The sequence below is a fragment of the Aethalodelphis obliquidens genome, unplaced genomic scaffold (genome assembly GCF_003676395.1).
Source record: "Aethalodelphis obliquidens isolate GAN/ISIS:26980383/991018 unplaced genomic scaffold, ASM367639v1 scaffold5, whole genome shotgun sequence".
NCBI classification, from domain to species: domain Eukaryota; kingdom Metazoa; phylum Chordata; class Mammalia; order Artiodactyla; family Delphinidae; genus Aethalodelphis; species Aethalodelphis obliquidens.
This window is the reverse complement of record NW_020837949.1, coordinates 19,483,443-19,504,920: the sequence shown is the minus strand read 5'-3', so window position 1 is coordinate 19,504,920 and position 21,478 is coordinate 19,483,443. Positions and strand designations below refer to the sequence as shown.

Below are 21,478 nucleotides of genomic sequence, written 5' to 3'. Positions count from 1 at the left end.
ACTTTCTATGCAACTCCACCTTATTTATCTTTCTGGGTTTCCTACTAAAGTTTTTTTTCCTCTCTCTCACTCTCAATTTTGTTTCTCCCAGTCCCTTTCTCAGCTTCCAATCTTTTAAAACTCTTGGTGTTCCTCATGTTAATGTAATATAGCATCCTGGACAGAAATAAGACTGTTGGAATCGGATTCTGCAAAGGGGGTCGCTTAGCTTTTGTTTGCCTGACCAGGTTAGGGGAATCAAGACCTCGTGATAGGCGGTTCTTTGGGTCCATGTACCTAAACGTAATAATACCTTGAAAAAATTTCTTATCTTAGAATTTTATGGAAATGGCAGCAAAGATTTATTGAGGAAGACTGAATGCACTCTCTGTAAGGAAAATAGCTTATTTTTCTCTAGGCACTTTTATTAAACATATACTAAAGCATATCTTCTAACATCCTGGTAAAAAACCTTAACCAGTACGTTGAAAGAAGATGGTTCAGGTCTAGTTTGCGCCGTCTTTTATGCATTCCATGTTGTTCTTGCTGCAAATGCAGATTCATTTGCCTGTCAAAGCATCACCGCTAAGGACTGAATCTTTTTTCACCTATTTTCTAGGGAAGATTTGCCGGCCATGTATTCTGCAAATTACTTGCTAGTTGCCTGCTCGACTTGTTAACAAGAACGGGTGCAGACTGCTGCTGCATCTCTCATCCTGCTCAGAGTGCACTGCACCCTTGGTCTCTTGGCCTCTGTTTTTGCTTTGGTACAATTCATTTTCCCTGGATGGTGGTGATCGCAGAGCTGTTTCATCCCCCTTTGTTGAGAAGTATCATTTCTGCTTGGCAGCTCTGTTAAAAGAACCTGCTTTGGGCTTCCCTGGTGGCACAGTGGTTGAGTGTCCGCCTGCTGATGCAGGGGACACGGGTTCGTGCCCCGGTCCGGGAAGATCCCACATGCCGCGGAGCGGATGGGCCCGTGGGCCACGGCCACTGAGCCTGCGCGTCCGGAGCCTGTGCTCCATAGCGGGAGAGGCCACAGCAGTGAGATGCCTGCGTACCGAAAAACAACAAAACAAAACAAAACAAAACAAAAGAACCTGCTTTGAACCACACCATGGCCCTTTCTGGGTAACACCATTAAACATTCTCTTCCTCTCTGTACCATTGACTGACGGTGTTATTGTTTGCACACTCCATTTCTAAAATCACGTAGTGACATCAAATTGCAATCATGCACTGCACCCGCATTATTTCCCAACTTGCTGGTGTGTTTCTACAAGGAGGGGCTACTTTCATATTTGTTTTGTTTTTCTCCATGTCTGGCTCATTGCTGTGTATGTATTAAATACCCAATAAATATGCTTTTTACACATACACCTTTCATATTATTCCTCTCAATGTATTATTTCTAAAATGTTCAAACCCACAGAGAAGTTGGGAGAAAACGAGAACCTGTATACCTGGACTTACGAGTTGCCTATATTTGGCCACCTTTGCTTTATCTGTTTATATATATCTTATTTTCTAAACCATTTGAAAGTAAGCTGCAGAAATCATGATTTTTCACCCATAAATATTACAACACACATTTCCTAAAAATAAGGATATTTTCCTATATAATCCCAGTACTATCATGACACCTAAGAAAAGAGAATAATATACAGTTCATATTTAAAATCCTAGAACTGTCTCAAAAATGTCTTTTACAGTTATTGCTATTGCATTTTGAAAATCTAGGATCCCACTGAGGTTCATAGATTGCATTTTGTTCTTCTATCCTAAAAGTCAGTTTGAATGGATGTGGAAGTTCAAAGTCATTCATTTACTGTTTCTATCCCATCATTCTTTGTGGTGGAATCCGGAATAATTATTTCTACCTAGAAAGATCAAAGAGGGACTAGAGATAACCTTAGGATTAGAGTAGGGTTGATAGGCAACAGCATAATTACATGGGTGTTGATACTGAAATGTTATTTACTGAGGGTAAATAGCTGTTGCCTGAGCTCCCCACTCCCACCCCATGTGCTCTCTTTCTCATACCTCTCACAGCCATCACTGCAGGACCTGAAGACTTAATTCCTGGCACCACAGATGACCTCCAGGACCAAGGCTGAGTCGTCCATTCTAATGGGTCAGTACCTATGTCATATCATTCTTAACGTTTTAAATATCACCCCTGGATTAAAAGAATGAAAACCTTGAACAGACATATTCCAGATGACTCTGTGTCTATTTCCATTTTTCCCATCTGTTAAATGAGATCATGGCTAAAAAAATGATTTTAGAACTTCTGATATTTCATCAAGTCACTCAGTAGGTTTAGGATTAAACAGTTTTTACTATTTAAGGTGTTTACGTCATCCTCTTATTCATTCCCATAATTCTCTGCGTTTTGCCCTTCTTTGCACTCATACTCATCCCTCATATATAACAATTCTACTTACATTTCCTCAAAGAAGAGCACATTTTCTACATGAACACTGTAGCCAAAGAACCCAGCATTCAGTGCTCAGGTGAAAACCATATTTGTTAATTTCCACATGTTGGCACTGAATAGGTAGCAGGTGGTAATGATGGTTTTTAAAGGATTGTGTGCATATCTGAGCATTTATTTACTTAATATTTTTGAAATTAAGTGTGGAAATTTCACAAGCCTGTAAAGTTAAACAAATGTCACCTATTTTGCCTTGACTTAGTGCATACAAATGTTTATAAAAGTGGTGCTTCTGAGCACTTATTACATCACCAAAGGATTTGATGAGATTTTGAGCAATCATTTAATTAAAAATTTTTAAGTTTTAGAGTGCATAAAAGTGAAGGAACTGTGTGTAGGAACTCTGAAATAAATGTATCAGAATTGCCAGTGAAATATTAGGAGAGATTTTTGGAGTCTGAAATGAAACATGGATAGAAAATGCTGAAGAAAGAAGATGATTGGAAACAAAATACCCTGGAATTTCTCGAATAGAGGCTAATAGTCAACAAGCTGTCAGCGGCATAGCAGAACAATGTGAGTACTGTGCAAGCAGGACATTAGTGACAGAAGTAAAAAGTAAGTAAAAGCCAGAATATCAAATTGTTTGTCTGTTCGAACAATGTATGTTATGTCAGGTAAAGTTCCTTGTAACAATTTTTTTTAATTACTATTTTTTGAACAGATAATACATTTATATGGTTCAAAATTTTAAAAATACACCCTTACCCTTTAGCCACCCAGTTCCTTCATCAAGAGGCAACCAAGATTATCACATTATCAGCTTCTTGTGTTCCTATAAGGGTATTTAATCCATATGTAAGCATAATCTATTCAGAATATATATAAATTCAATATATCTACTCACATTCAGAAAAGAGAACAATATATTTGACAGTACGTTGTTGTCACCTTCAGAAAGTTTAGTAGAATAGCTCACAAAAATAAAATATAGATGGAATATAAAACAAAGTTACTATCTACGTAACTACACCTAATCCAGAAAGAGAACATTACCAGTACCCCTCCCCTCCCCTCTTACCAAGAAGGTAATCACTATTTTGACTTATAACAGTATAGTATGTTTTGCCTGTTTTTGAACTTTATATAGATGATATTAAACCGTGTGCATTCTTGTGTGTCTGTCTTTTCTTATTCCACATCGTGTTTTTGAGATCCATTCACATTGTTGTGTGTAGCTGAAGCTGGCTTCTTTTTTGTTGCGCTAGAGTGTTCTCTCATATGGCTGTGGCATTGTTTATGCATTCCACTGTGGTTGGGTGTTTTTCTGTAGTGCTCACTTTGGGGATATTATGAATAATGCTGTTGTGAATATCTTTTACACATCTCTTGGTGCATATGTACTCATATATCTGTTGGGAAAAATATATGCATAAAACATAAATAAGTCTTAATGTGTTACCCTTCTCTCCATACACACAATGGTTTTATTCACAAGGGTTTTTTATGAAACAGGACTAATAGAGGCAAGTTAGTTTGGGAGAGCTAATCAAATTGTACCATGTAGGTTGCTGTTTCTCACTTATCAGCTGAACCAATTCGGCTCGATCATCTCTGTTCAATAGACGTTTAATCCATACAGAATAATAATCCCGTCTGTGAATCAGGTTCCCATGTAATGCCTTCCAATCTCTGGGTATTAAAGGGCATTGTCATAAAAAATAAAATGATCTCTGTGGATGGTTGAAGATCCTCTTAGAAGAGCTGAAGATGGTCATGCTGTTGTAGCAGCCAGAAGCCATTGCAAAGGGAAGTGTGATTTCAGGATGATTGAATTTCTTGAGACATTAATACAGGTGTCCCCTGTTCTTCGAAAGTTTGCTTTATACCCCTTTGCTTTTATTAAAGACCTACATTGGTACCTGTTTTCGGCATCTGAGAAATTCGAAGATGATTTTCACTTTGACAAAGAAGAAGTGAAAAGCAAAAATAGCGTTCTGCGTTCCTTCTGCAGCAAGCCCGTTACAGAGGCAGCACATACCCAGCGCAGGGAGAATGGTCCTGCCAAGTTCCTTCCCCGGGAATTACACTCAACATCTCAGCATGAAGCTGCCTTAGCTTTGAACTCTGTCTGTGTGCATCTGTGCTTTATCTAGATTTATTTTGTGCATCCCTTACCAAGATCAGTCTGAAGGTAATTGCTTCTTCCCTTGAGGCCATTTTAGCATACAAAAGGTTTCGTAGGAACGCTCTAATTTTGGATAGTGGGGGAAACCTGTACTTGAAATCTTGGAACGGACAATGCCACTGTATAACTGATTGGTACAAGTTTGTTTTGTTTTGTTTTCTAAATCACTGATGAGCCAATTAAGGACAAAAATAAGCATCAAATAACTAAATAAAAATTCAAATGCTTTGTTATTTTGGATATTTGTTTCATTCCACAATCAACATCTCTAAGCAGTTTTACAGAACAAGCACATGGAGTTTTGTATTATCTACAGTTTTCCTTATATATGTGAAAAATATAAACAACACATTAGAGGTTTTTACTCCAGACAGTATGAAAAATTTCAGATATGAAATCATATTGTTGATTGCTTTAATGTTCCTTCTGATTTTATATATTAAGATGAGATTATAATCTATAAATCTATCAAAAATGTTTCTATTTTTGTTATTGTTCCCAAAAGGTAACTTCAGTTTGAATTAATTCAACTAAATGGTGAAGTCTTTTTAAAATTGCTAAAGGAAATACTGTGTTTAAATCACTTGTTATTAGTTTGATGACTGTGGTGACTTTTACCAGCCTCTCTGGTGTAATTTCCCTTAAAAATCAAGTATTTTTGGAAGATTCAGTCTCAGCCTCCTTATATATTATGGTAGAGAGGATGTTTCAACAAATACTGAGCCACTGCTCTGTGGAAAAACAGTGTGTAAAAATGAGTTTAACAGTGTTTTTGCACTCTATTTTGCAAATAAGACTAAAGGAAACAAATACATTCTGCATAACTATCATATTCTCTTGTCATAATTGCTACTAACCAAGAATTAAGGGATCTGTGTTGTGCACGTGTGCCATGCATAAGTGCTCAGGTGAGCTACTGACCTTGTAACCGAGAAGGACCCTACGAGGTCCTCCCAGAATAGACACCCACCCCCGTCCTCTGCCTGCCTTTTGTCTGTAGAAAAACTTTAGTCAAAGAATAAATTTAATCAGAGAAATGAGAAAATATAGAAAAAAAGGAAAACAGTCAAGCAAGACAAAATAATAATACTTTAGCCATTAAACAAAGTCACGGACCTTTAGTTCTTCCTCAAGAACTATAGATAATATTCTGAGCCATGTCCTTTGAGCTGTTTTGCAGATACTGAAACCCTCACCAGGTGGGAGAAATTAACTGTATGCTGCCCACGAACGCACAGACCTCCAGACTGGTTGGAACCAGAAGGTTGATGATGTTGACTTCCAATTACCTCACCACTGACCAATGAGAAGAATGCCCCTGAGCTGATCACGCCCTGCTCCTTGAACACTGTAAGACTCCTCACTACCCCCTCCAGGGTGGGAGGTGCAGTCTTGAGGGCCTTAGCCCGCTGTGCCCACCCCCCCGCCTGGCAAAGCAGTACAGCTATTTTTTTTGCGGTACGCGGGCCTCTCACTGCTGTGGCCTCTCCCGCCGCGGAGCACAGGCCCCGGACGGCAGGCCCAGCGGCCATGGCTCACGGGCCCAGCCGCTCCGCAGCATGTGGGATCTTCCCGGACCGGGGCACGAACCCGTGTCCCCTGCACCGGCAGGCGGACTCCCAACCACTGCGCCACCAGGGAAGCACCAGCTATTTCTTTTACTTCACCCAAAACTCTGTCTCGGCGATTTAAACCAGCACCAGCGTACCGAGGCTGAATTTCGACAACAAACTTTGGCCTTAAAAGGTAAGCAGAATTTTAACCAGGTGAATTGAAAAACATTTTTTCTTAAAAACAACCATATGCTGAGTGTCCTACAAACATATATTATCTTTGAGTATCTCAACAAACCTGAAGCTAGGTAACCACATTTTAACAGGTGTGGTATCTAGGCTCAGAGACATTTTAGGTTGAGCAAAAGTAGGTAGGAAAAAGGGAAATATAAGAATACCTGGTGTGGGACTTCCCTGGTGATGCAGTGGTTAAGAATCCACCCGCCAGTGCAGGGCACACGGGTTTGGTCCCTGGTCTGGGAAGATCCCACATGCCACGGAGCAACTAAGCCCGCGAGCCACAACTGCTGAAGCCCGCGCACCTAGAGCCCGTGCTCCGTAACAATAGTAGCCCCTAATGGCTGCAACTAGAGAAAGCCCTCACGCAGCAGCGAAGACCCAATGCAGCCAAAAAAAGAATACCTGGAATATTTGGGACGTGTCTAGAGAGTAGGGTATAATGGGGAGTGATCGATAAAGGAAGCTGGAAAGATAGCTTGGAGCTGGCTCTCTAGTAAACAATGTGAAAACCATGCTTTGGGCAATGGCAGTCCTTGGAGATTTTTAAGGCAGGAGTAAAAGGATCAGATTCCTGCCTTTTTTGTTTGTTTATAGGAGAGATTTATTAGAAGAAATACTACAGCATATATAAACTACATAAAGTCTTAATTTCTACTCATACAATGGTAGATTTGATATAATGCATAATAAAATTTTCTTTAATCCATAGTGCAAAGTTTGATCACTAAGTCATTAGTTGATAAGCAAACCTCACAGAACGGCTTCACATCAGCAAAGGCCACAAACGCCATATACATACACGTGTATAGGTAGATATATTTTTGGGGTAAAATTTGTAATATTAAATTAACCATTTAAACGTGTACAGTTTGGTGCCATTTAATACATGCACATGGTATACAACACTCTCTAGGTCCAGAACTTTCATCACCTCAAAAGGAAATCGTATACCTGTAGCAGTCACGCCTCACGTTCCCTTCCTCCTGGCTCCCAACATCCACTAATCTGTCTTCTCTCTCTTTGGATTTACCTCTTCTGGATACTTCATATAAAAGAAATCAGACATATGTGACCTTTTGTCTGGCTTCTTTCACTTAGCATAATGTTTTTGAGATTCATCCAGGTTGTAGAATCTATCAGTACTTCATTTCTTGTTATGGATGAATAATATTCCATTGTATGTGGATATACCACCTTTGGTTTATCCATCTGTCCACTGATGAACATTAAGGTTGTTTCCACTTTTTGGATATTGTGAATAGTACTGCTATGAATATTTGTGTACAAGTTTTTATTTGAACACTTGCTTTCAATTCTTTGGCATAGGTACCTACGAGTAGAATTGCTGGGTCATGTTGAATTTTGTGTTTACATTTTGGAAGAACCACAAAACTGTTTTCCAAGCAGCTGCACTATTTTATATTCTCATAGGTAATGTACTAGGGTTCCATTTCTCCACAGACTTGCCAACACTTATTTTCTTTTTTCAAAAAATTTTAAATCATGGCCATCCTAGTGGGTGTGAAGTGGTATCTCATGGTGGCTTCGATTTGCATTTCCTTAATGACTAATGGTGTTGAGCATCTTTTCACATGTGTGTTGGCCATTTGTACATCTCCTCTGGAGAAATGTGTATTCAGAAACTTTGCTTGTTAAAAACACTGGATTGTCTTTTTGTTGCTGAGTTGTAAAAGTTTTTTATATTTTCTGGATACTAAATTTTTATCAGATATATGGGATTTGCAAATATTTTTTTCCCATTCTGGAGGTTGTCTTTTCAGTCAAGAGATTTTTGAGCCATTTATTGAAACAGGAAACACAGAGGAAGAAGCCAATGAGGATAGAAAGGGGTAGGAGAAGTGGGTTCAGTTGGAGGTGTTGGTTGGGACACCCAGCCAAAGGTATTTGGCTACACATGGTGCCTGGAACATCCTATGCATTTGGTGTTTGTTGATTGATGGAATCTGGGAGAGAAGCTGGGGACAGTTGCTGCTTTAGCTACAGGCCGTCAGGCTGTATTCCACAGAAACAAAGGACACTCCCCTTTCAACAAAGTTGTCCTTTATTGTTGAAAACACTATTTTTGGCCAACCTCCTAAAACAGTCAGAAACTCAAATGAACTTGAAGATTTGGCCACAATTCCCGGATCAGACAGCATAGGCTGAACCATGTTACCGAGAATACAGAAAACAAAATCAACCAGTGAGAGATACAGCCTATCGTAATCTACTTATAATATTTCCCTTCAAATAGAATACAATGTGTGTATATCTTAATCTAAGCTTATATTTATGTAAGATTTATTTGAACCAAAGTAATTGAAGAAGCTGATGTAAAATTCAAATCCTGTATAAATAAAACAGTTCCTTTTTCCATGATGCATCATTGACTTTTTAAAAAATTAATTAATTTTTGGCTGCATTGGGTCTTCGTTGCTGCCCACAGGCTTTTCTCTAGTTGTGGTGAGCAGGGGCTACTCTTTGTTGTGGTGTGTGTGCTTCTCGTGATGCTCAACACAGGCTCTAGGTGCACGGGCTTTAGTAGTTGTGGCACATGGGCTCAGTAGTTGTGACTTTTGGGCTCTAGAGCGCAGGCTCAGTAGTTGTGGCGCACGGGCTTAGTTGCTCCGCAGCATGTGGGATCTTCACGGACCAGGGCTCGAACCCGTGTCCCCTGCATTGGCAGGTGGATTCTTAACCACTGTGCCACCAGGGAAGTCCAGCATCACTGAATTTTGCCTTCAGTTTATAATCTGTGTGCTGTGCCTTGATTTACTCGGCCATGCCTAAAGCAGATTTTTATATCTTGGGTGAGCAGGCAATGTTGATGGGGGCATGAAATACCTCCTTTTTAGAATTCTGCCCACATGGCTTATATTATGAGACACTCTTTTTAAAATCCCCTGGATCTGTGCTGGGTGTCCTGCAGACACCCAAGCCTGGCATTATTATTTTTATGAATCTCAGGGAAGCCATTCTGCTGCTGAGCTAGCCTCATTCACACGTTTCATTTATCCACAATAATAAGAATATCAATACCTTGGATTTATATAGAGCCTCTCATCCAGAGGTCAAAGCATTTTAATTTAATTGGCTGTTCCTGTGGCTTTAAGAGCCTCTGGGTATATTTACAAATGTAATAATAAGAAACAGTCTGCCCTGGTTTACAATATAATAGACAGCATAAAATAAGACCTGAACATACACTGCTTCTCATCCTCACTGCACAGACATATCCGATGCCTGGCCATGGGGTTCAGGGCCCTTTCTGAGCAGATCTCCGTGTGTCTCTTTACCCATAATTCCACTTTTTCTCCATGAGTTCTTTACTTTAGTGAAATTATTCTCTTATCATAGGATGCATGTTTTCCCTTTGCTCCTTAACCTGTTATAGAAGGCCCTTCTCCTCCTCAGATGCTTTTTAAGTCTGTACTTTTTTTGTTTTTGGTCCAGCTGACTTATAACCCATCTATTCCATGAAGACTGACTGCTATAGCATCCTAGCCTTCCTTGCTTATTTCCCATTGAAAAATCTGAAGCATTTATGCTCTTATTCTTTGGGCATTGATGCTGTGGTTTATGGTCATTTCCTTTTCTTTTCTTTCCCTGTATAGCATGTCAGCGCCTCCACGCAGAGCAGTCTATCATCAATGCGTTAGATGTTCATAAACCTTAGCTGGTTCCAAGTAGCCCGGTGAGTTTGGGAGTCTGCTTTGAAGGCTGAAGGTTACAAACAAGCAGACCCACTATGGCTTCTCCTAATTGTATTTTCCCCATTGTTCACAGTTTAGTGCAAGTTTGGAATTAGTTTAGAAGGTCATCTAGAATAGAAACAATGTGAAAGGCTATGGTTGTCACCTGAAGATGAAAGGTACAATGGTACAAAGATTTCCTGAGGTGGGATGTGAAGGAAGTGGAACAGAGAAGAGAAAACAATTTATTGAATGAAGGTTTAATTGGGGTGTGTTGATTTAATTATCATGTAATTGCATTTCCAGTGTGTAATTAAAGTAGCCCATCATTTCTGATGCTTATCCAATTCTTGCTTTTTAAAAACAAAGTTCTTTTTACAAATTTCTGTTTATAAAAGTAACACCTATTCAGAGAAAATTTGGAAAACACAGTGAAGTGTTTAAAAAAAAAAACAACGAAAAATTATCTTTTGCTTGCTCCTCAAAACAACTTCATAACACCCAGAGATGTATTTTAAACAAAATTAGTACCATACTTTAGTAACGACAGCTGATACTTACAAAGTGCTGGTCATGTATACCTCACAGAGTCTCACTATAACACTCTAAGGGAAGTAGTATCCTCATCTGCTTTACAGATAAGGAAGCTGAGGCGCGGGAAGATTACGAAACTTGCCTAAGGTAACCTAGCAAGCAAATGGAGAGCTGGGATTGAATCTGGCCAGTCTACCGCATAACCTACATTCTTTATTTTCTTATTGTGGTAAAATACACATAACATAGGAATGATCATTTTAACCATTTTTAAGCGTATCATTCAGTGGCCTTTAATATTCACAAAATTGTACAACCATCACCATGATTCAGTTCCAGAACATTTTCATCATCTCCAAAGGAACCCTGTGTCTATAAAGCAGCCATTCTCCATCCCCACCTCACACCAAACCCTGGGACTCACTCATCTATTTTCTGTCTGTATGAATTCACCTAGTCCAGATATTTCGTGTAAACAGAATCATATGCTGCGTGGCCCTTTGTGTCTGGCTTCTTTCATTTAGTATAATGTTTTCAAGTTTCCCTAATGATGTAGCATGCATCAGTATTTCATTCCCATTTATAGATGAATAATATTCCATTGGATGGATGTGTCACATTTTGTTTATACCTTAGTCATATACCACGTATTATACCACATTCATCTATTGATGGACATTTGAGTTGTTTCTGCCTTTTTGCTATTATGAACAATGTTGCTATGAATGTTTTTGTACAAGTATTTTTTTGAGCACCTGTTTTTAATTCTTTTTGATATATACCTATGAGTGGAATTGCTGGGTCATATGGTAATTTTATGTTTAACTTTTTGAGGAACCACCAAACTGTTTTCCACAGCTGATGTATCATTTTACTTTCCCACCAACAAAGTTTGAAGGTTTTTTTAATCAACATTTTTTCCCCCATTTTTAAAAATTAAAGCCAGACTAGTAGGTGTAAAGTGGTATCTCACTGTGATTTTGATTTGCATTTCCCTGTTGTTAAGCATCTTTTCATGTGTTTGTTGGCCATTTGTATTGATATATCTTCTTTGGAGAAATGTCTGTTCACATCTGTTGCCCAGTTTTTAATTGGAGCTTTTGTCTTTTGCTTTTGAGTTGTAAGAATTCTTTCCATATGTTGGATATAAGACCCTTATCACATATATGATTTGCACATATTTTCTCACATTCTGTGGGTTGTCTTTTTAAAATTTCTTCATGGTGTTCTTTGATGCACAAAAGTTTTAAATTTTGATGAATTCCAGCTTATCTATTTTTCCCTTTGTTGCTGTTGCTTTTGGTGTCATACTTAAGAATCCACCGCCAAATCTAAGGTCATAAGGATTTACCCCCTATGTTTTCTTCTAAGAGTTTTATCTCTTACATTTAGGTCTTTGATGCATTTTGAGTTAAATCTTATGTGTGGTTCAAGGTCTGAATAGGTGGTATCCTCCCCACTCCCAAAATTCATATGTTGACTCCTAACCCTCAGAGGTGATGGTATTAGAAGGTGAGGGCTTTTGGAGGTGATTAGGGATTAGTGTTCTCATAAACGACACCTCACAGAGATCCCTAGCCTCTTCTACCATGTGAGGGCCCAACGAGAAGGTGCTGGCTAAGAACTAGGAAGAGGGCATTCCCCATGAAACAACCATGGGGCATTCCCCATGAAACAACCATGTTATTGGACTTCCTAAGATTCAGAACTGTGAGAAATAAATTTCTGTTGTTTATAAGCTACCCAATCTGTGGATGGACTAAGACAGTGTCCAACTTCATTCTTTTGCAAGTGGATATCCAGCTTTTCTAGCATCATTTGTTGGAGGGACTATTCTTCTCCCATTGAATAATATTGGCACCCTTGTAGAAAGTCAGTTGATTATAGATGTATGGGTTTATTTCTGGACTTACAATTGTATTCCATTTATCTATGTGCTTATGTTTTTGCAAGTACCACACTTTTGATTACTGTAGCTTTTTGGTAAGTTCTGAAGTCAAGAAGTCTGTGTCCTCCAAACTTGCTATTTTTTTCAAGATTGTTTTGGCTATGTGGGATTCCTTGCAATACCATATAAATTTTAGGACCAGTTTTTCTAATTCTGCAAAAAGACCGTTGAAATTTTCATAAGGATTGCATTGCATCTGTAGATAGCTTTAGGGAGTATTGACATCTTAATGATATTAAGTCTTCCCGTCCATGAACACAGGATGTCTTTCCATTTATTTAGGCCTTCTTTAATTTCTTTCAGCAAAGTTTTGTAGTTTTCAGTGTATAAGTCTTTCACCGCCTTGGTTAAACTTATTCCTAAATATTTTATCCTTTTTGATGCTATTGTAAATGGAATTGTTTTGTTAATTTCCTGTTTAGATTGTTTATTGCTAGTGTCTAAAAGCACTATTGATATTTTTGCCTTGCTATTGTGTCCTGCAACCTTGCTGAATTCATTTATTAGCTCTAATAGTTTTTAAAAATTTCTTTAGGATTTCCATATGTACAACCATGTTGTCTACAAATAGAGATGGTTTTACTTCTTCCTTTCTAATTTGAATGCCTTTCATTCTTTTTTTTTTTTTTTTTTTGCCTAATTGTTCTGGCTAGAATTTCCAGATCTTTGTAGAGTACAAGTGGCAAAATGGACATCATTGTCTTGTACCTGATCATAGCTGGAAAGCTTTCAGTTTTTCACCATTGAGTATTAGCTGTGGGTTTTTAATAAACATCCTTTATCACATTGAATAAATTCACTTCTATTTCTAGTTTTCTGAGTGTTTCATCATGAAAAGGTTGTTGGATTCTGTCAAAAGCTTTTTCTGTAGCAACTGAGGTGATCATGTGTTTTTTTCCCTACTGCCTGCATCCTTAGCCACTAGGCCCAATTACCCCCCCCATATATATAATATATATATATAAGTTCTTTAATTTTATAGCCTGCTTTTTGCACTTACATCATGAACATCTTCTCTTCATTAAAACTCACTAAAATTGTGATTTCCAATGGCTATATGTTATAATATATCCATCCTCTTGTGGACATTCCATAATTTATTTAATACTTCTGTTTTAAAATTTTCAGTATTTTTTCTGTATCTCTGTTTCTTTAGGATCAAAGTCCCTAGAACTGGAATTATCGGGCCAAAGGCAAGAAACACTAAAAGAAAAAAAAATATATTTCCAACTTATTTAAAAAAAATCACTGTGAACCTCTACCAGCTTATATCTGCCTAATCAAAGCAGTGGACATTCTCTGTGCTTGCTATTTCGTAACTCCAGGACCTCTGAGTCTGCTTTCTATCCGTCTCTGAAGTTCTTTAATCTCTACCTCTACTAAGGAGATCACTCACTGCCTTCCCTCCCTTTCAATATTTATTTTTCTTCTTGTTCCTCGATTTATGCACTTTCTATTCTTACTCTGATCGTTTTTTTAGTTCATCTGCTGAATTAGTGACTAAGCCAGTAGAGTTGAATGCAGGACATATGAAAACTTAACAGTAAAAATATTAATAAAGCACAACTGTGCATCATTACCAACTATATTTTATTTAGCTTGGGAAGAAAAGGAATCTGCAATCTGGTCAGTGTTGCTTTTCGGTTTTTCTGTCTTTTCTTTATCAATATCCATTTGTGTGTTCCTGCTTGCATGTTTTTTAGGATTACCTGGAAATGTCAAAATAATCGAACTCACGCATTAAACGAATGTATAAACATTTAGTTTTAGAGAATACTAAAGAAAAGCATTTCTGTGTCTATTCATTTTCGCATTTTATTGGATTTTTCTTAACCACCTGTGTTTAAAGTAAAAACTTTGTATATAGACGTCAAGCACCGACCCTACTTAAATACACACCCCACATACGCACTTTGGCAATGTCAGATAAATTTGATTTAAAAAGTAATAAAATTCTAAAAACAAGGAAACTGGGAAAAAACCCACGATCAGAATAAATACAAATGAAGACATTAGGAGATTTCATCAAGTCGCAACTAGATCAGTTTTTCTGCACGCCCAGGAAACGCGGAAGAAAACTACAGTACCCAGAATGCTTAGAGCGCGCGTCGGCCCTCGAAACTTGCTGCTTCAGTCCCGCCTCCTTCCTTTACCGATTGGATTATCCAGTTCCGTGACTCTGGACTTTTCTTCTCCCATTGGTGCACTCTCCAGAGGTCAATTACAGAGTTTACCCTCTGTTCCTTCTGGCTCAGCCGCTCTCCACCTTGTACCAAGATGGCGGCAGAAGGAGCTGGTGGGAAATACAGAAGCACAGTCAGCAAAAGCAAAGACCCCTCGGGGCTGCTCATCTCTGTGATCAGGTGAGGGAGGCAGGGTCAGGGGACGGGGGCAGCGCTTCGACCTCCGCTTTGGAAGGGAGAAGGGTTAGCTGGGTTCTACCCTGCTGACCCCTCCCTTCCCTCCTTGCCTCCCCTCAGCCCCTCCCAAGGGCCCCCACAGTTCTGCCTTTTTCTCTGGGGTTGGGCTAGAGGGAGGAGCCCGGCCTCGCAGTGTTTTCCTAATTTAGGGCCAGAGCTTCGCATTAGGGTCCCGGGGCCCTAAAAGCACACTGTTTGGGACTTGGTGGAGAAAGCCAGGTGTGTTCACTTATTCATACATTTACTGATTGATTGCTTTCAGCACCGCTCATTGTGGAAGGCATCTTGTTCCCTGGGCTTCTGGGTGTCAGGCCCTGAAGTCCGGAGACTCCTGTCACGAGTTGCAGACTGTGTTCTCACACGTTGGACACCTCCAACCACCTGTGAATGGCCACAGCCTCAAATACGAGAGCCTGTAGTGAGCTGGTAGAAGGGCTGTGGGTTTGAAAGCACACATCCGTGTTTGATTTTTGTTCTGCCTTCCTATCCCGATCTAGTCTTTAAAAAACAAAACAAATTTCACGTTATCCTCTATGCATATCATTTTCCCAGACTATATATGGTGGGAGTAGGAGCGGTCGACCTTTTAGAGGCTGTTTTTTCTTTAAGTGAAATAAATTATAAGGGTGGAGAACCCTTTCAAACCCATTTCAATAAAATGAAAATAAAAAGAACGGAGGATGCAGATCTCTTGTTAGTAAATTGTTCTGACTCTGAAGTTGCTGCTTTGTCTGTCTGTTCAATTTGTATTCTTTGTGTTACCCGTCTTGCAACATTGTATTCATGATTACCTCCTCTTATCCTTAACCTCTACTTCAAATTCTCTCGCAAAGACTGTAGCTTTCCTGGTTGCTTTGGCAACAAGCCTCAAAAAGGAAAACCATTTTAGGCTCATGTTTATAAAATCTGAGCATCCCTGAAGATGTATCTGGTACGTGCCAGTTCTCTTCCGTGTTTCCTTGGACCTGTCATTTTGTCACAAAATAAATTACTTGTTAGTGATAGAGTCCACTGTCCTTTGAAAAGTTTGAATAGTTTAGCTTTATCTTTTTCTATCAACGAGCAGTTGTTTTTCCTTTTTGAATAGTGAATGTTAAAAATTCTCCTTCAATTCCGTTCTGATACGTAACAGGTGTCATTTCTGTACTACATTATGTATTAGCATAACACTATATTTTCATATTCATCCTATTAGCAATAAACAGCATTTATTGTTACAAGCATCTTTTAAATGGAAAAAAGACAATAGGTGGATAAGGGTTTGACCTGAGGATAATAGGTGGATAAGGGTTTGACCTGACAGGGTAGGAGTATATATGGGGAATAACCAAATCTCATCACTATTTGCAGCCATGGTACCAAATAGTTAAATGATTAATTTGTTAGAGGGATAGTCCACTTTAAAGCATTTAAAAGTCAAAATGATTTAAAGAAGTATAGTGTAATTGTAATGGAAGTGTTACATTTGGTGGATGGGTTATTTAAGTGCCTTGAGACTCATAAATGAAATTCTTAACCATTTATAAAATACTGAATAAAAATATTTCAAGAGGGTCAGCTGTTTCAAAGGGTGGACTATGGGGTTTTGCAGAAGAGGTTCTGTTGTGATGCCATGCTTTGATGAGGGGATGCATGGTGTTTGGGACTGCGTCTTTTGGAGGCTGCTGCTAACCACAGCTTTTGGTTTTAAGTTTTGCCCCTGGCCCTTTAAAATGGAACTAATTGGATGGACAGAGTCCTAATTACCTGCCGATGTACTATTTGGACACACAAGGTACCCACACAGCATTTTCCTACTTTTCTGTTGATTCACCCCCCACCCCAACCTTTTGTTTGGTGTGAAGTTGGGGCAGGCAGCCCTGCTAAATAGGAAACAAGCAAGATGGCATTTTGGAGATGTTATTTTATTTTTGTGAGGTCTTGTCAGGTTTTTAATTGGGAAATGTGTCTACCACTTACTGTTAGGTGATTTACTTCCCAATTACATGTGACTCTCTTCTCTTTATGAGTTGGCCTTTAATAGCTGGTTTAATTTGGAAGACAGACTTGGGCTGTGACTTGAGGAGACCTCATTGAAACCTCGGAGCGGAGCTTTTGTGGACAGACTCCGCTCACAGATGTCAAGGAGGTTTGAAGGCAGTTAAAGGCTCACATGGTCATCAACTTTTATGTCTTCACAGAAGTTGGAGTTTCAAAAACTTGGTAAATCCTTTATGGTAGACACCTGTTAAATCCCCTTCCTCCTCAGAGTATTTTGGTCAGCCCTGTATTTAATTCAAAGTAAACTTTGATGAAGGAGTCCACGTTTTGATCAGAACTTTGAACAAACAGCTTTGAGGTCCATGCCACAGACTGTGGCAGGAAGGGAGTGTGGTCACTGTTCAGAGCAGAGTCCTCGGAGTCCTCGGAGTCATGAGGGGATTAGTGTTGATGGAGAGGAGCACTAACTCCTCTCCATCTGAGCCTGTCTCATAATGGTTTTTAGGATTTCCAGCTCTCTTTGTACCCTGGGGAGTCTTGACTCTAGTGATGCAGTACTGTTTGAAAATTACTGTTGGTATATCTGGAAACTAAACACGTATAAACTTTCTGGAAGCCCTGGGGCATCTGGAAGCATATATGGATGTAAGGGGCAAAAGAATTCCCATTTTTTGCTAAACGCACAGAATTGATACCTTGGGAACCCATGTCTAAGTTTCTAACCTCGTGTAATTTTTAGCATTGAAATTTCTTAAAGGCTTTGAGGTATATAGTTTTAATTTGGGGTGATAACGATCAGGTTTTTTCCAAGCCATTTCTTATAGATAAATGTTGTCAGAGTCTTCAGTGGGAGGTTTGGTATAGGTAGTAGAGCCTTACTGTATTATCCATGTAAAGTGACCTTGGACTCATTACTTAAAAACCCCTGTGTCTTAGTTTGTCATTTGTAAAATGGGATAATCATACAATGTGCTCTGGGTTTTCAAAAAATTAAATAAGAGTATGTAAAAGTGCCTCACAGTTTGGCACAGAGAAGGCACCCAAATGTTCATTTCCTCCTTTCCAGGAGCCCCAGCTTCTCTGGTTAGAAAGTTGATTTGAGTAAGTTTGCCAGATAGCAACCAGGATATAATTTTCCGTCAGAAATATCCTTGCTATGTTGACTAGAATGTTTGATGCCAGTTGACAGAATGTTCTCTTTGTAACTAAGAAACCTTGTATAGCTGACTTAAGATGGTAATTCTTTGATAATTTGAGACTCAGCTAAAGAAGCTAGATTTAAATATATCTGTGCTTATGTGTGTATAAGAAACATGTAAAATATGAACAGACATAAAATGTAAAACATTTATTAAAGATAAAAAGACTATAAACAAGCAAACCGAAGGGACCATGGTCTCTTTGCCTAGATAACCCTCGTTGCCATTAAAAAATTATATATGTGATTTTCTAAAATTTTATGCATAATTTTTAAAAATTAGTTACATATTTAGAAAAGTCAGATATTTCAAGAGGTACAAAATAAACGTAGACTTTCCCCCCTGTTCGTCTCCCTCCTGAAACATACCCCTTTTAAGTGTCCTGAGGGAAATATAAGACTGTATTTAAGTATGTGTGAATGTATAATCTTTAAACAAAATAATATATATTCTTTAATGTATTAATATCTAATATTGTTTATGAGTTTATATGCACTTAAGGAATATTCATAAAAATTATATATTCTATGTGCTTGAAACAAATGGGATCATACTATGTGCACTTTTGAACCTTTGTTCATTTGTTTTTCTTTATCTTGGAGATCTTTTCTAGCAGCACACGTTGATCTTATTCATTGTTTTTAGTGTCTAGGTAGTATTCTGTCACATGGATACACCATAGTCTATTTAATTGGTGGCCCATACCCCCCCACTTTTTAACACATACTTTTTTTTTTTGCGGTACGCGGGCCTCTCACTCCGGACGCGCAGGCTCAGCAGCCACGGCTCACGGGCCCAGCCGCTCCGCGGCACGTGGGATCTTCCCGGACCGGGGCACGAACCCATGTCCCCTGCATCGGCAGGCGGACTCTCAACCACTGCGCCACCAGGGAAGCCCCAACACATACTTTTGGTTTTATTTTTTGTTCTGTTAAAAATATGTTGCAATGAGCATTCTTGTACATTGGGCAGTATATCGTAAGTCCATGGCAGTGGCAAGAGAATAGCTGATTTAGAGTATATGTGCATTTTGTGTTTTGACAGAGCCAAAATGTCCTCCAGAAAGACGGTAATTGACATCCCCACAAGTGGTGTATTAGAGTACCTGTTTTCCCCTGCTCTTGCCAGAAACCGAGTATTTTTGATGATTGTCTCTGTTAACTCTCCTCTACTGCATGATTAAGAGGGAAGTGTTTACCCCACTGTCATTTAGACAGTGTTGTTGCACGTATGTGGATATATGTGATTTGAAAATATTTTTTCCTGGTCTGTGGCTTTTCTTCTTATTCTCTAGGCAGAGAATTCGTCTTGTCCAGAGCAGAAGTTTTTAATCTTAGTAAAATCCAGCCTATCACTTGTTTCTTTCACGAATGGTGTGTAGCTAAAAAGTCATTGCTGTACCCAAGGTCATCTCAATTTTCTCCTATGCTAACTTCTAGGTGTTTGATATTTAGGTCTCATACTCATTTTGAATTAATTTTTGTGAAGGCTGTAGGATCTCTGTCTAGATTGATTTTTATTTTGGTGACTGTCCAGTTATTCTCACACCATTTGTTGAAAAGATTATCTTTTCTCCATTGTTGGATATATGTGAGATCTTCACCAACATTCTATGCTTTTTGTTCTCTTTCTATGCACACTTGTCATTGTAACTTTTCCCATTTTCCTTTATAAAAATCGTATCACATAGACTTGTTAAAAAAAAGTCATCAAAGAGAAACATTGTCCAAAAATCCTGTTTCCCAAAATACTGTTTTTATTTTTAAGGTTTTTGTGTGGATCCTGTCCAGGTACCTACAGGGCTTAACGGTTGTAATTATAACAAAGTTAACACTTTTTTTAGCATAACAAAAGAATATAAATATCTTTGTATGAATATTTTTAAAGTGGTAGAAAATTACAGAGAAGGAAATATAAGTTATTCATATTCACCCAGAATTAACCATTGTTAATAACTTTGCTTTCAGCTTTTAAAAATCATTGCATTATTATAAAAATAGTACATACTCATTATAAAGTATTCAAACAATGGAAATGCAGAAAAATGTGAAGATGAAAGTAAAAAATATTTTTCCAAACTTTATCCTCCATAAGTTACCATCATTGATATTAGGTGAGCCTAATTTTAGATCTCTCTGTGTGTGTCTCTCTCTCTGTATGAGATGTTGGATGGATAGATAGAAATATTTTAAAAGATAAATATGGGATCTTACTCTGTGTGCTAAACTTAACACGATAACTTAATGTCTCCGTTTTTAAGGTATACATACATATAGTAAAGTGCACACATATTAAGTATATGGCTTAATGAATTTTTGCCTGTGTAACCAGTACTCGTGTCAAGATAGAGAACACTTCCAGCATCCCTGTCAATTTTTTTCCAGTTCAGTTTTTTTGTAAGGATATCCTGTGGTTCCAACACCATTTGTTTAAAAGACTTCCTTTTTCACTGAATTTCTTTGGCACCTCTGTCAAAAATCAGGTGGCCAGTGTGGAGCTATCAATGTTTCTTGACTCTCTAGTGTGTACCATTCATCTGTTTATCTTAATGACAGTTCTACACAGTCTTGATTACTGCTTTTATAAGTCTTGGAGACAGATAGTGTAAGCTTTCCAACTCTGTTCTACTTTTTCAAAGTTTTTTTGGCCATTCTAGGTCCTTTGCATTTCCATATCAATTTTAGAATTAGGTAATCAATTTCTAGAATAAAACCCGCCGGGATGTTGGTTGGGATTGCATTGAATGTCCTGATTAATACGGGATAATTGACGTCTTAACAATATGAGTTTTCTGATCCATGAACAGGGTATCTCTCTCCACTTAACTCCTCTTAGCAATTTTTTTGTAGATTTCCATGTGTAAGTCCATGTATTGTTTGTCAGATCTACCTTTAAGTAGTTTAAGACACTTCAAGTTGTCCCACAGCTCACTGAACGCTGATGTTCTCCCCCCCTCTTTTATTTTTTTGGGTTTTTCTTCTTGGTGAGTTTTTATTTTTTGGTATAGTTTCTGTTGCTGTGTGTTAAAGTTCACTAATCTTTTCTGCAATTCCTAATCTGCTGTTAATTCCATGTAATGTAATTTTTATTAGATTGTGGTTTTGCTCTCTAAGAAGTTTGATTTGGGTATTTAAAAAAATATCTTCAGTCTTTCCTATAGCTTCTTGAACATGGAATACAGGTGTTATAACTGTTTAAATGTTCTTTGCTAATTTTATCATCTGTTGTCATTTTGGGGTTAGTTTTGGTTGATTAATTTCCCCTCCCCCGCCCCCCCGCCCCCGTGTGCCTTGCCACTTTTTGGATGC

At 38.4% G+C, this 21,478-nt stretch overlaps 1 protein-coding gene across 1 annotated transcript in view; it reads left to right on the top strand.

Moving 5' to 3' along the window:
* The first annotated feature begins 14,817 nt into the window (after nucleotides 1-14,817).
* The window catches only part of EXOC4 (exocyst complex component 4), an 837,065-nt gene continuing 830,404 nt past the window's right edge, over nucleotides 14,818-21,478 (top strand). Inside the window, exon 1 of the mRNA XM_027101893.1 lies at nucleotides 14,818-14,934. Within this exon, the coding sequence (XP_026957694.1) occupies nucleotides 14,849-14,934 (86 nt within the window). The 5' untranslated portion in view covers nucleotides 14,818-14,848. The remainder of the gene's footprint in view (nucleotides 14,935-21,478) is intronic.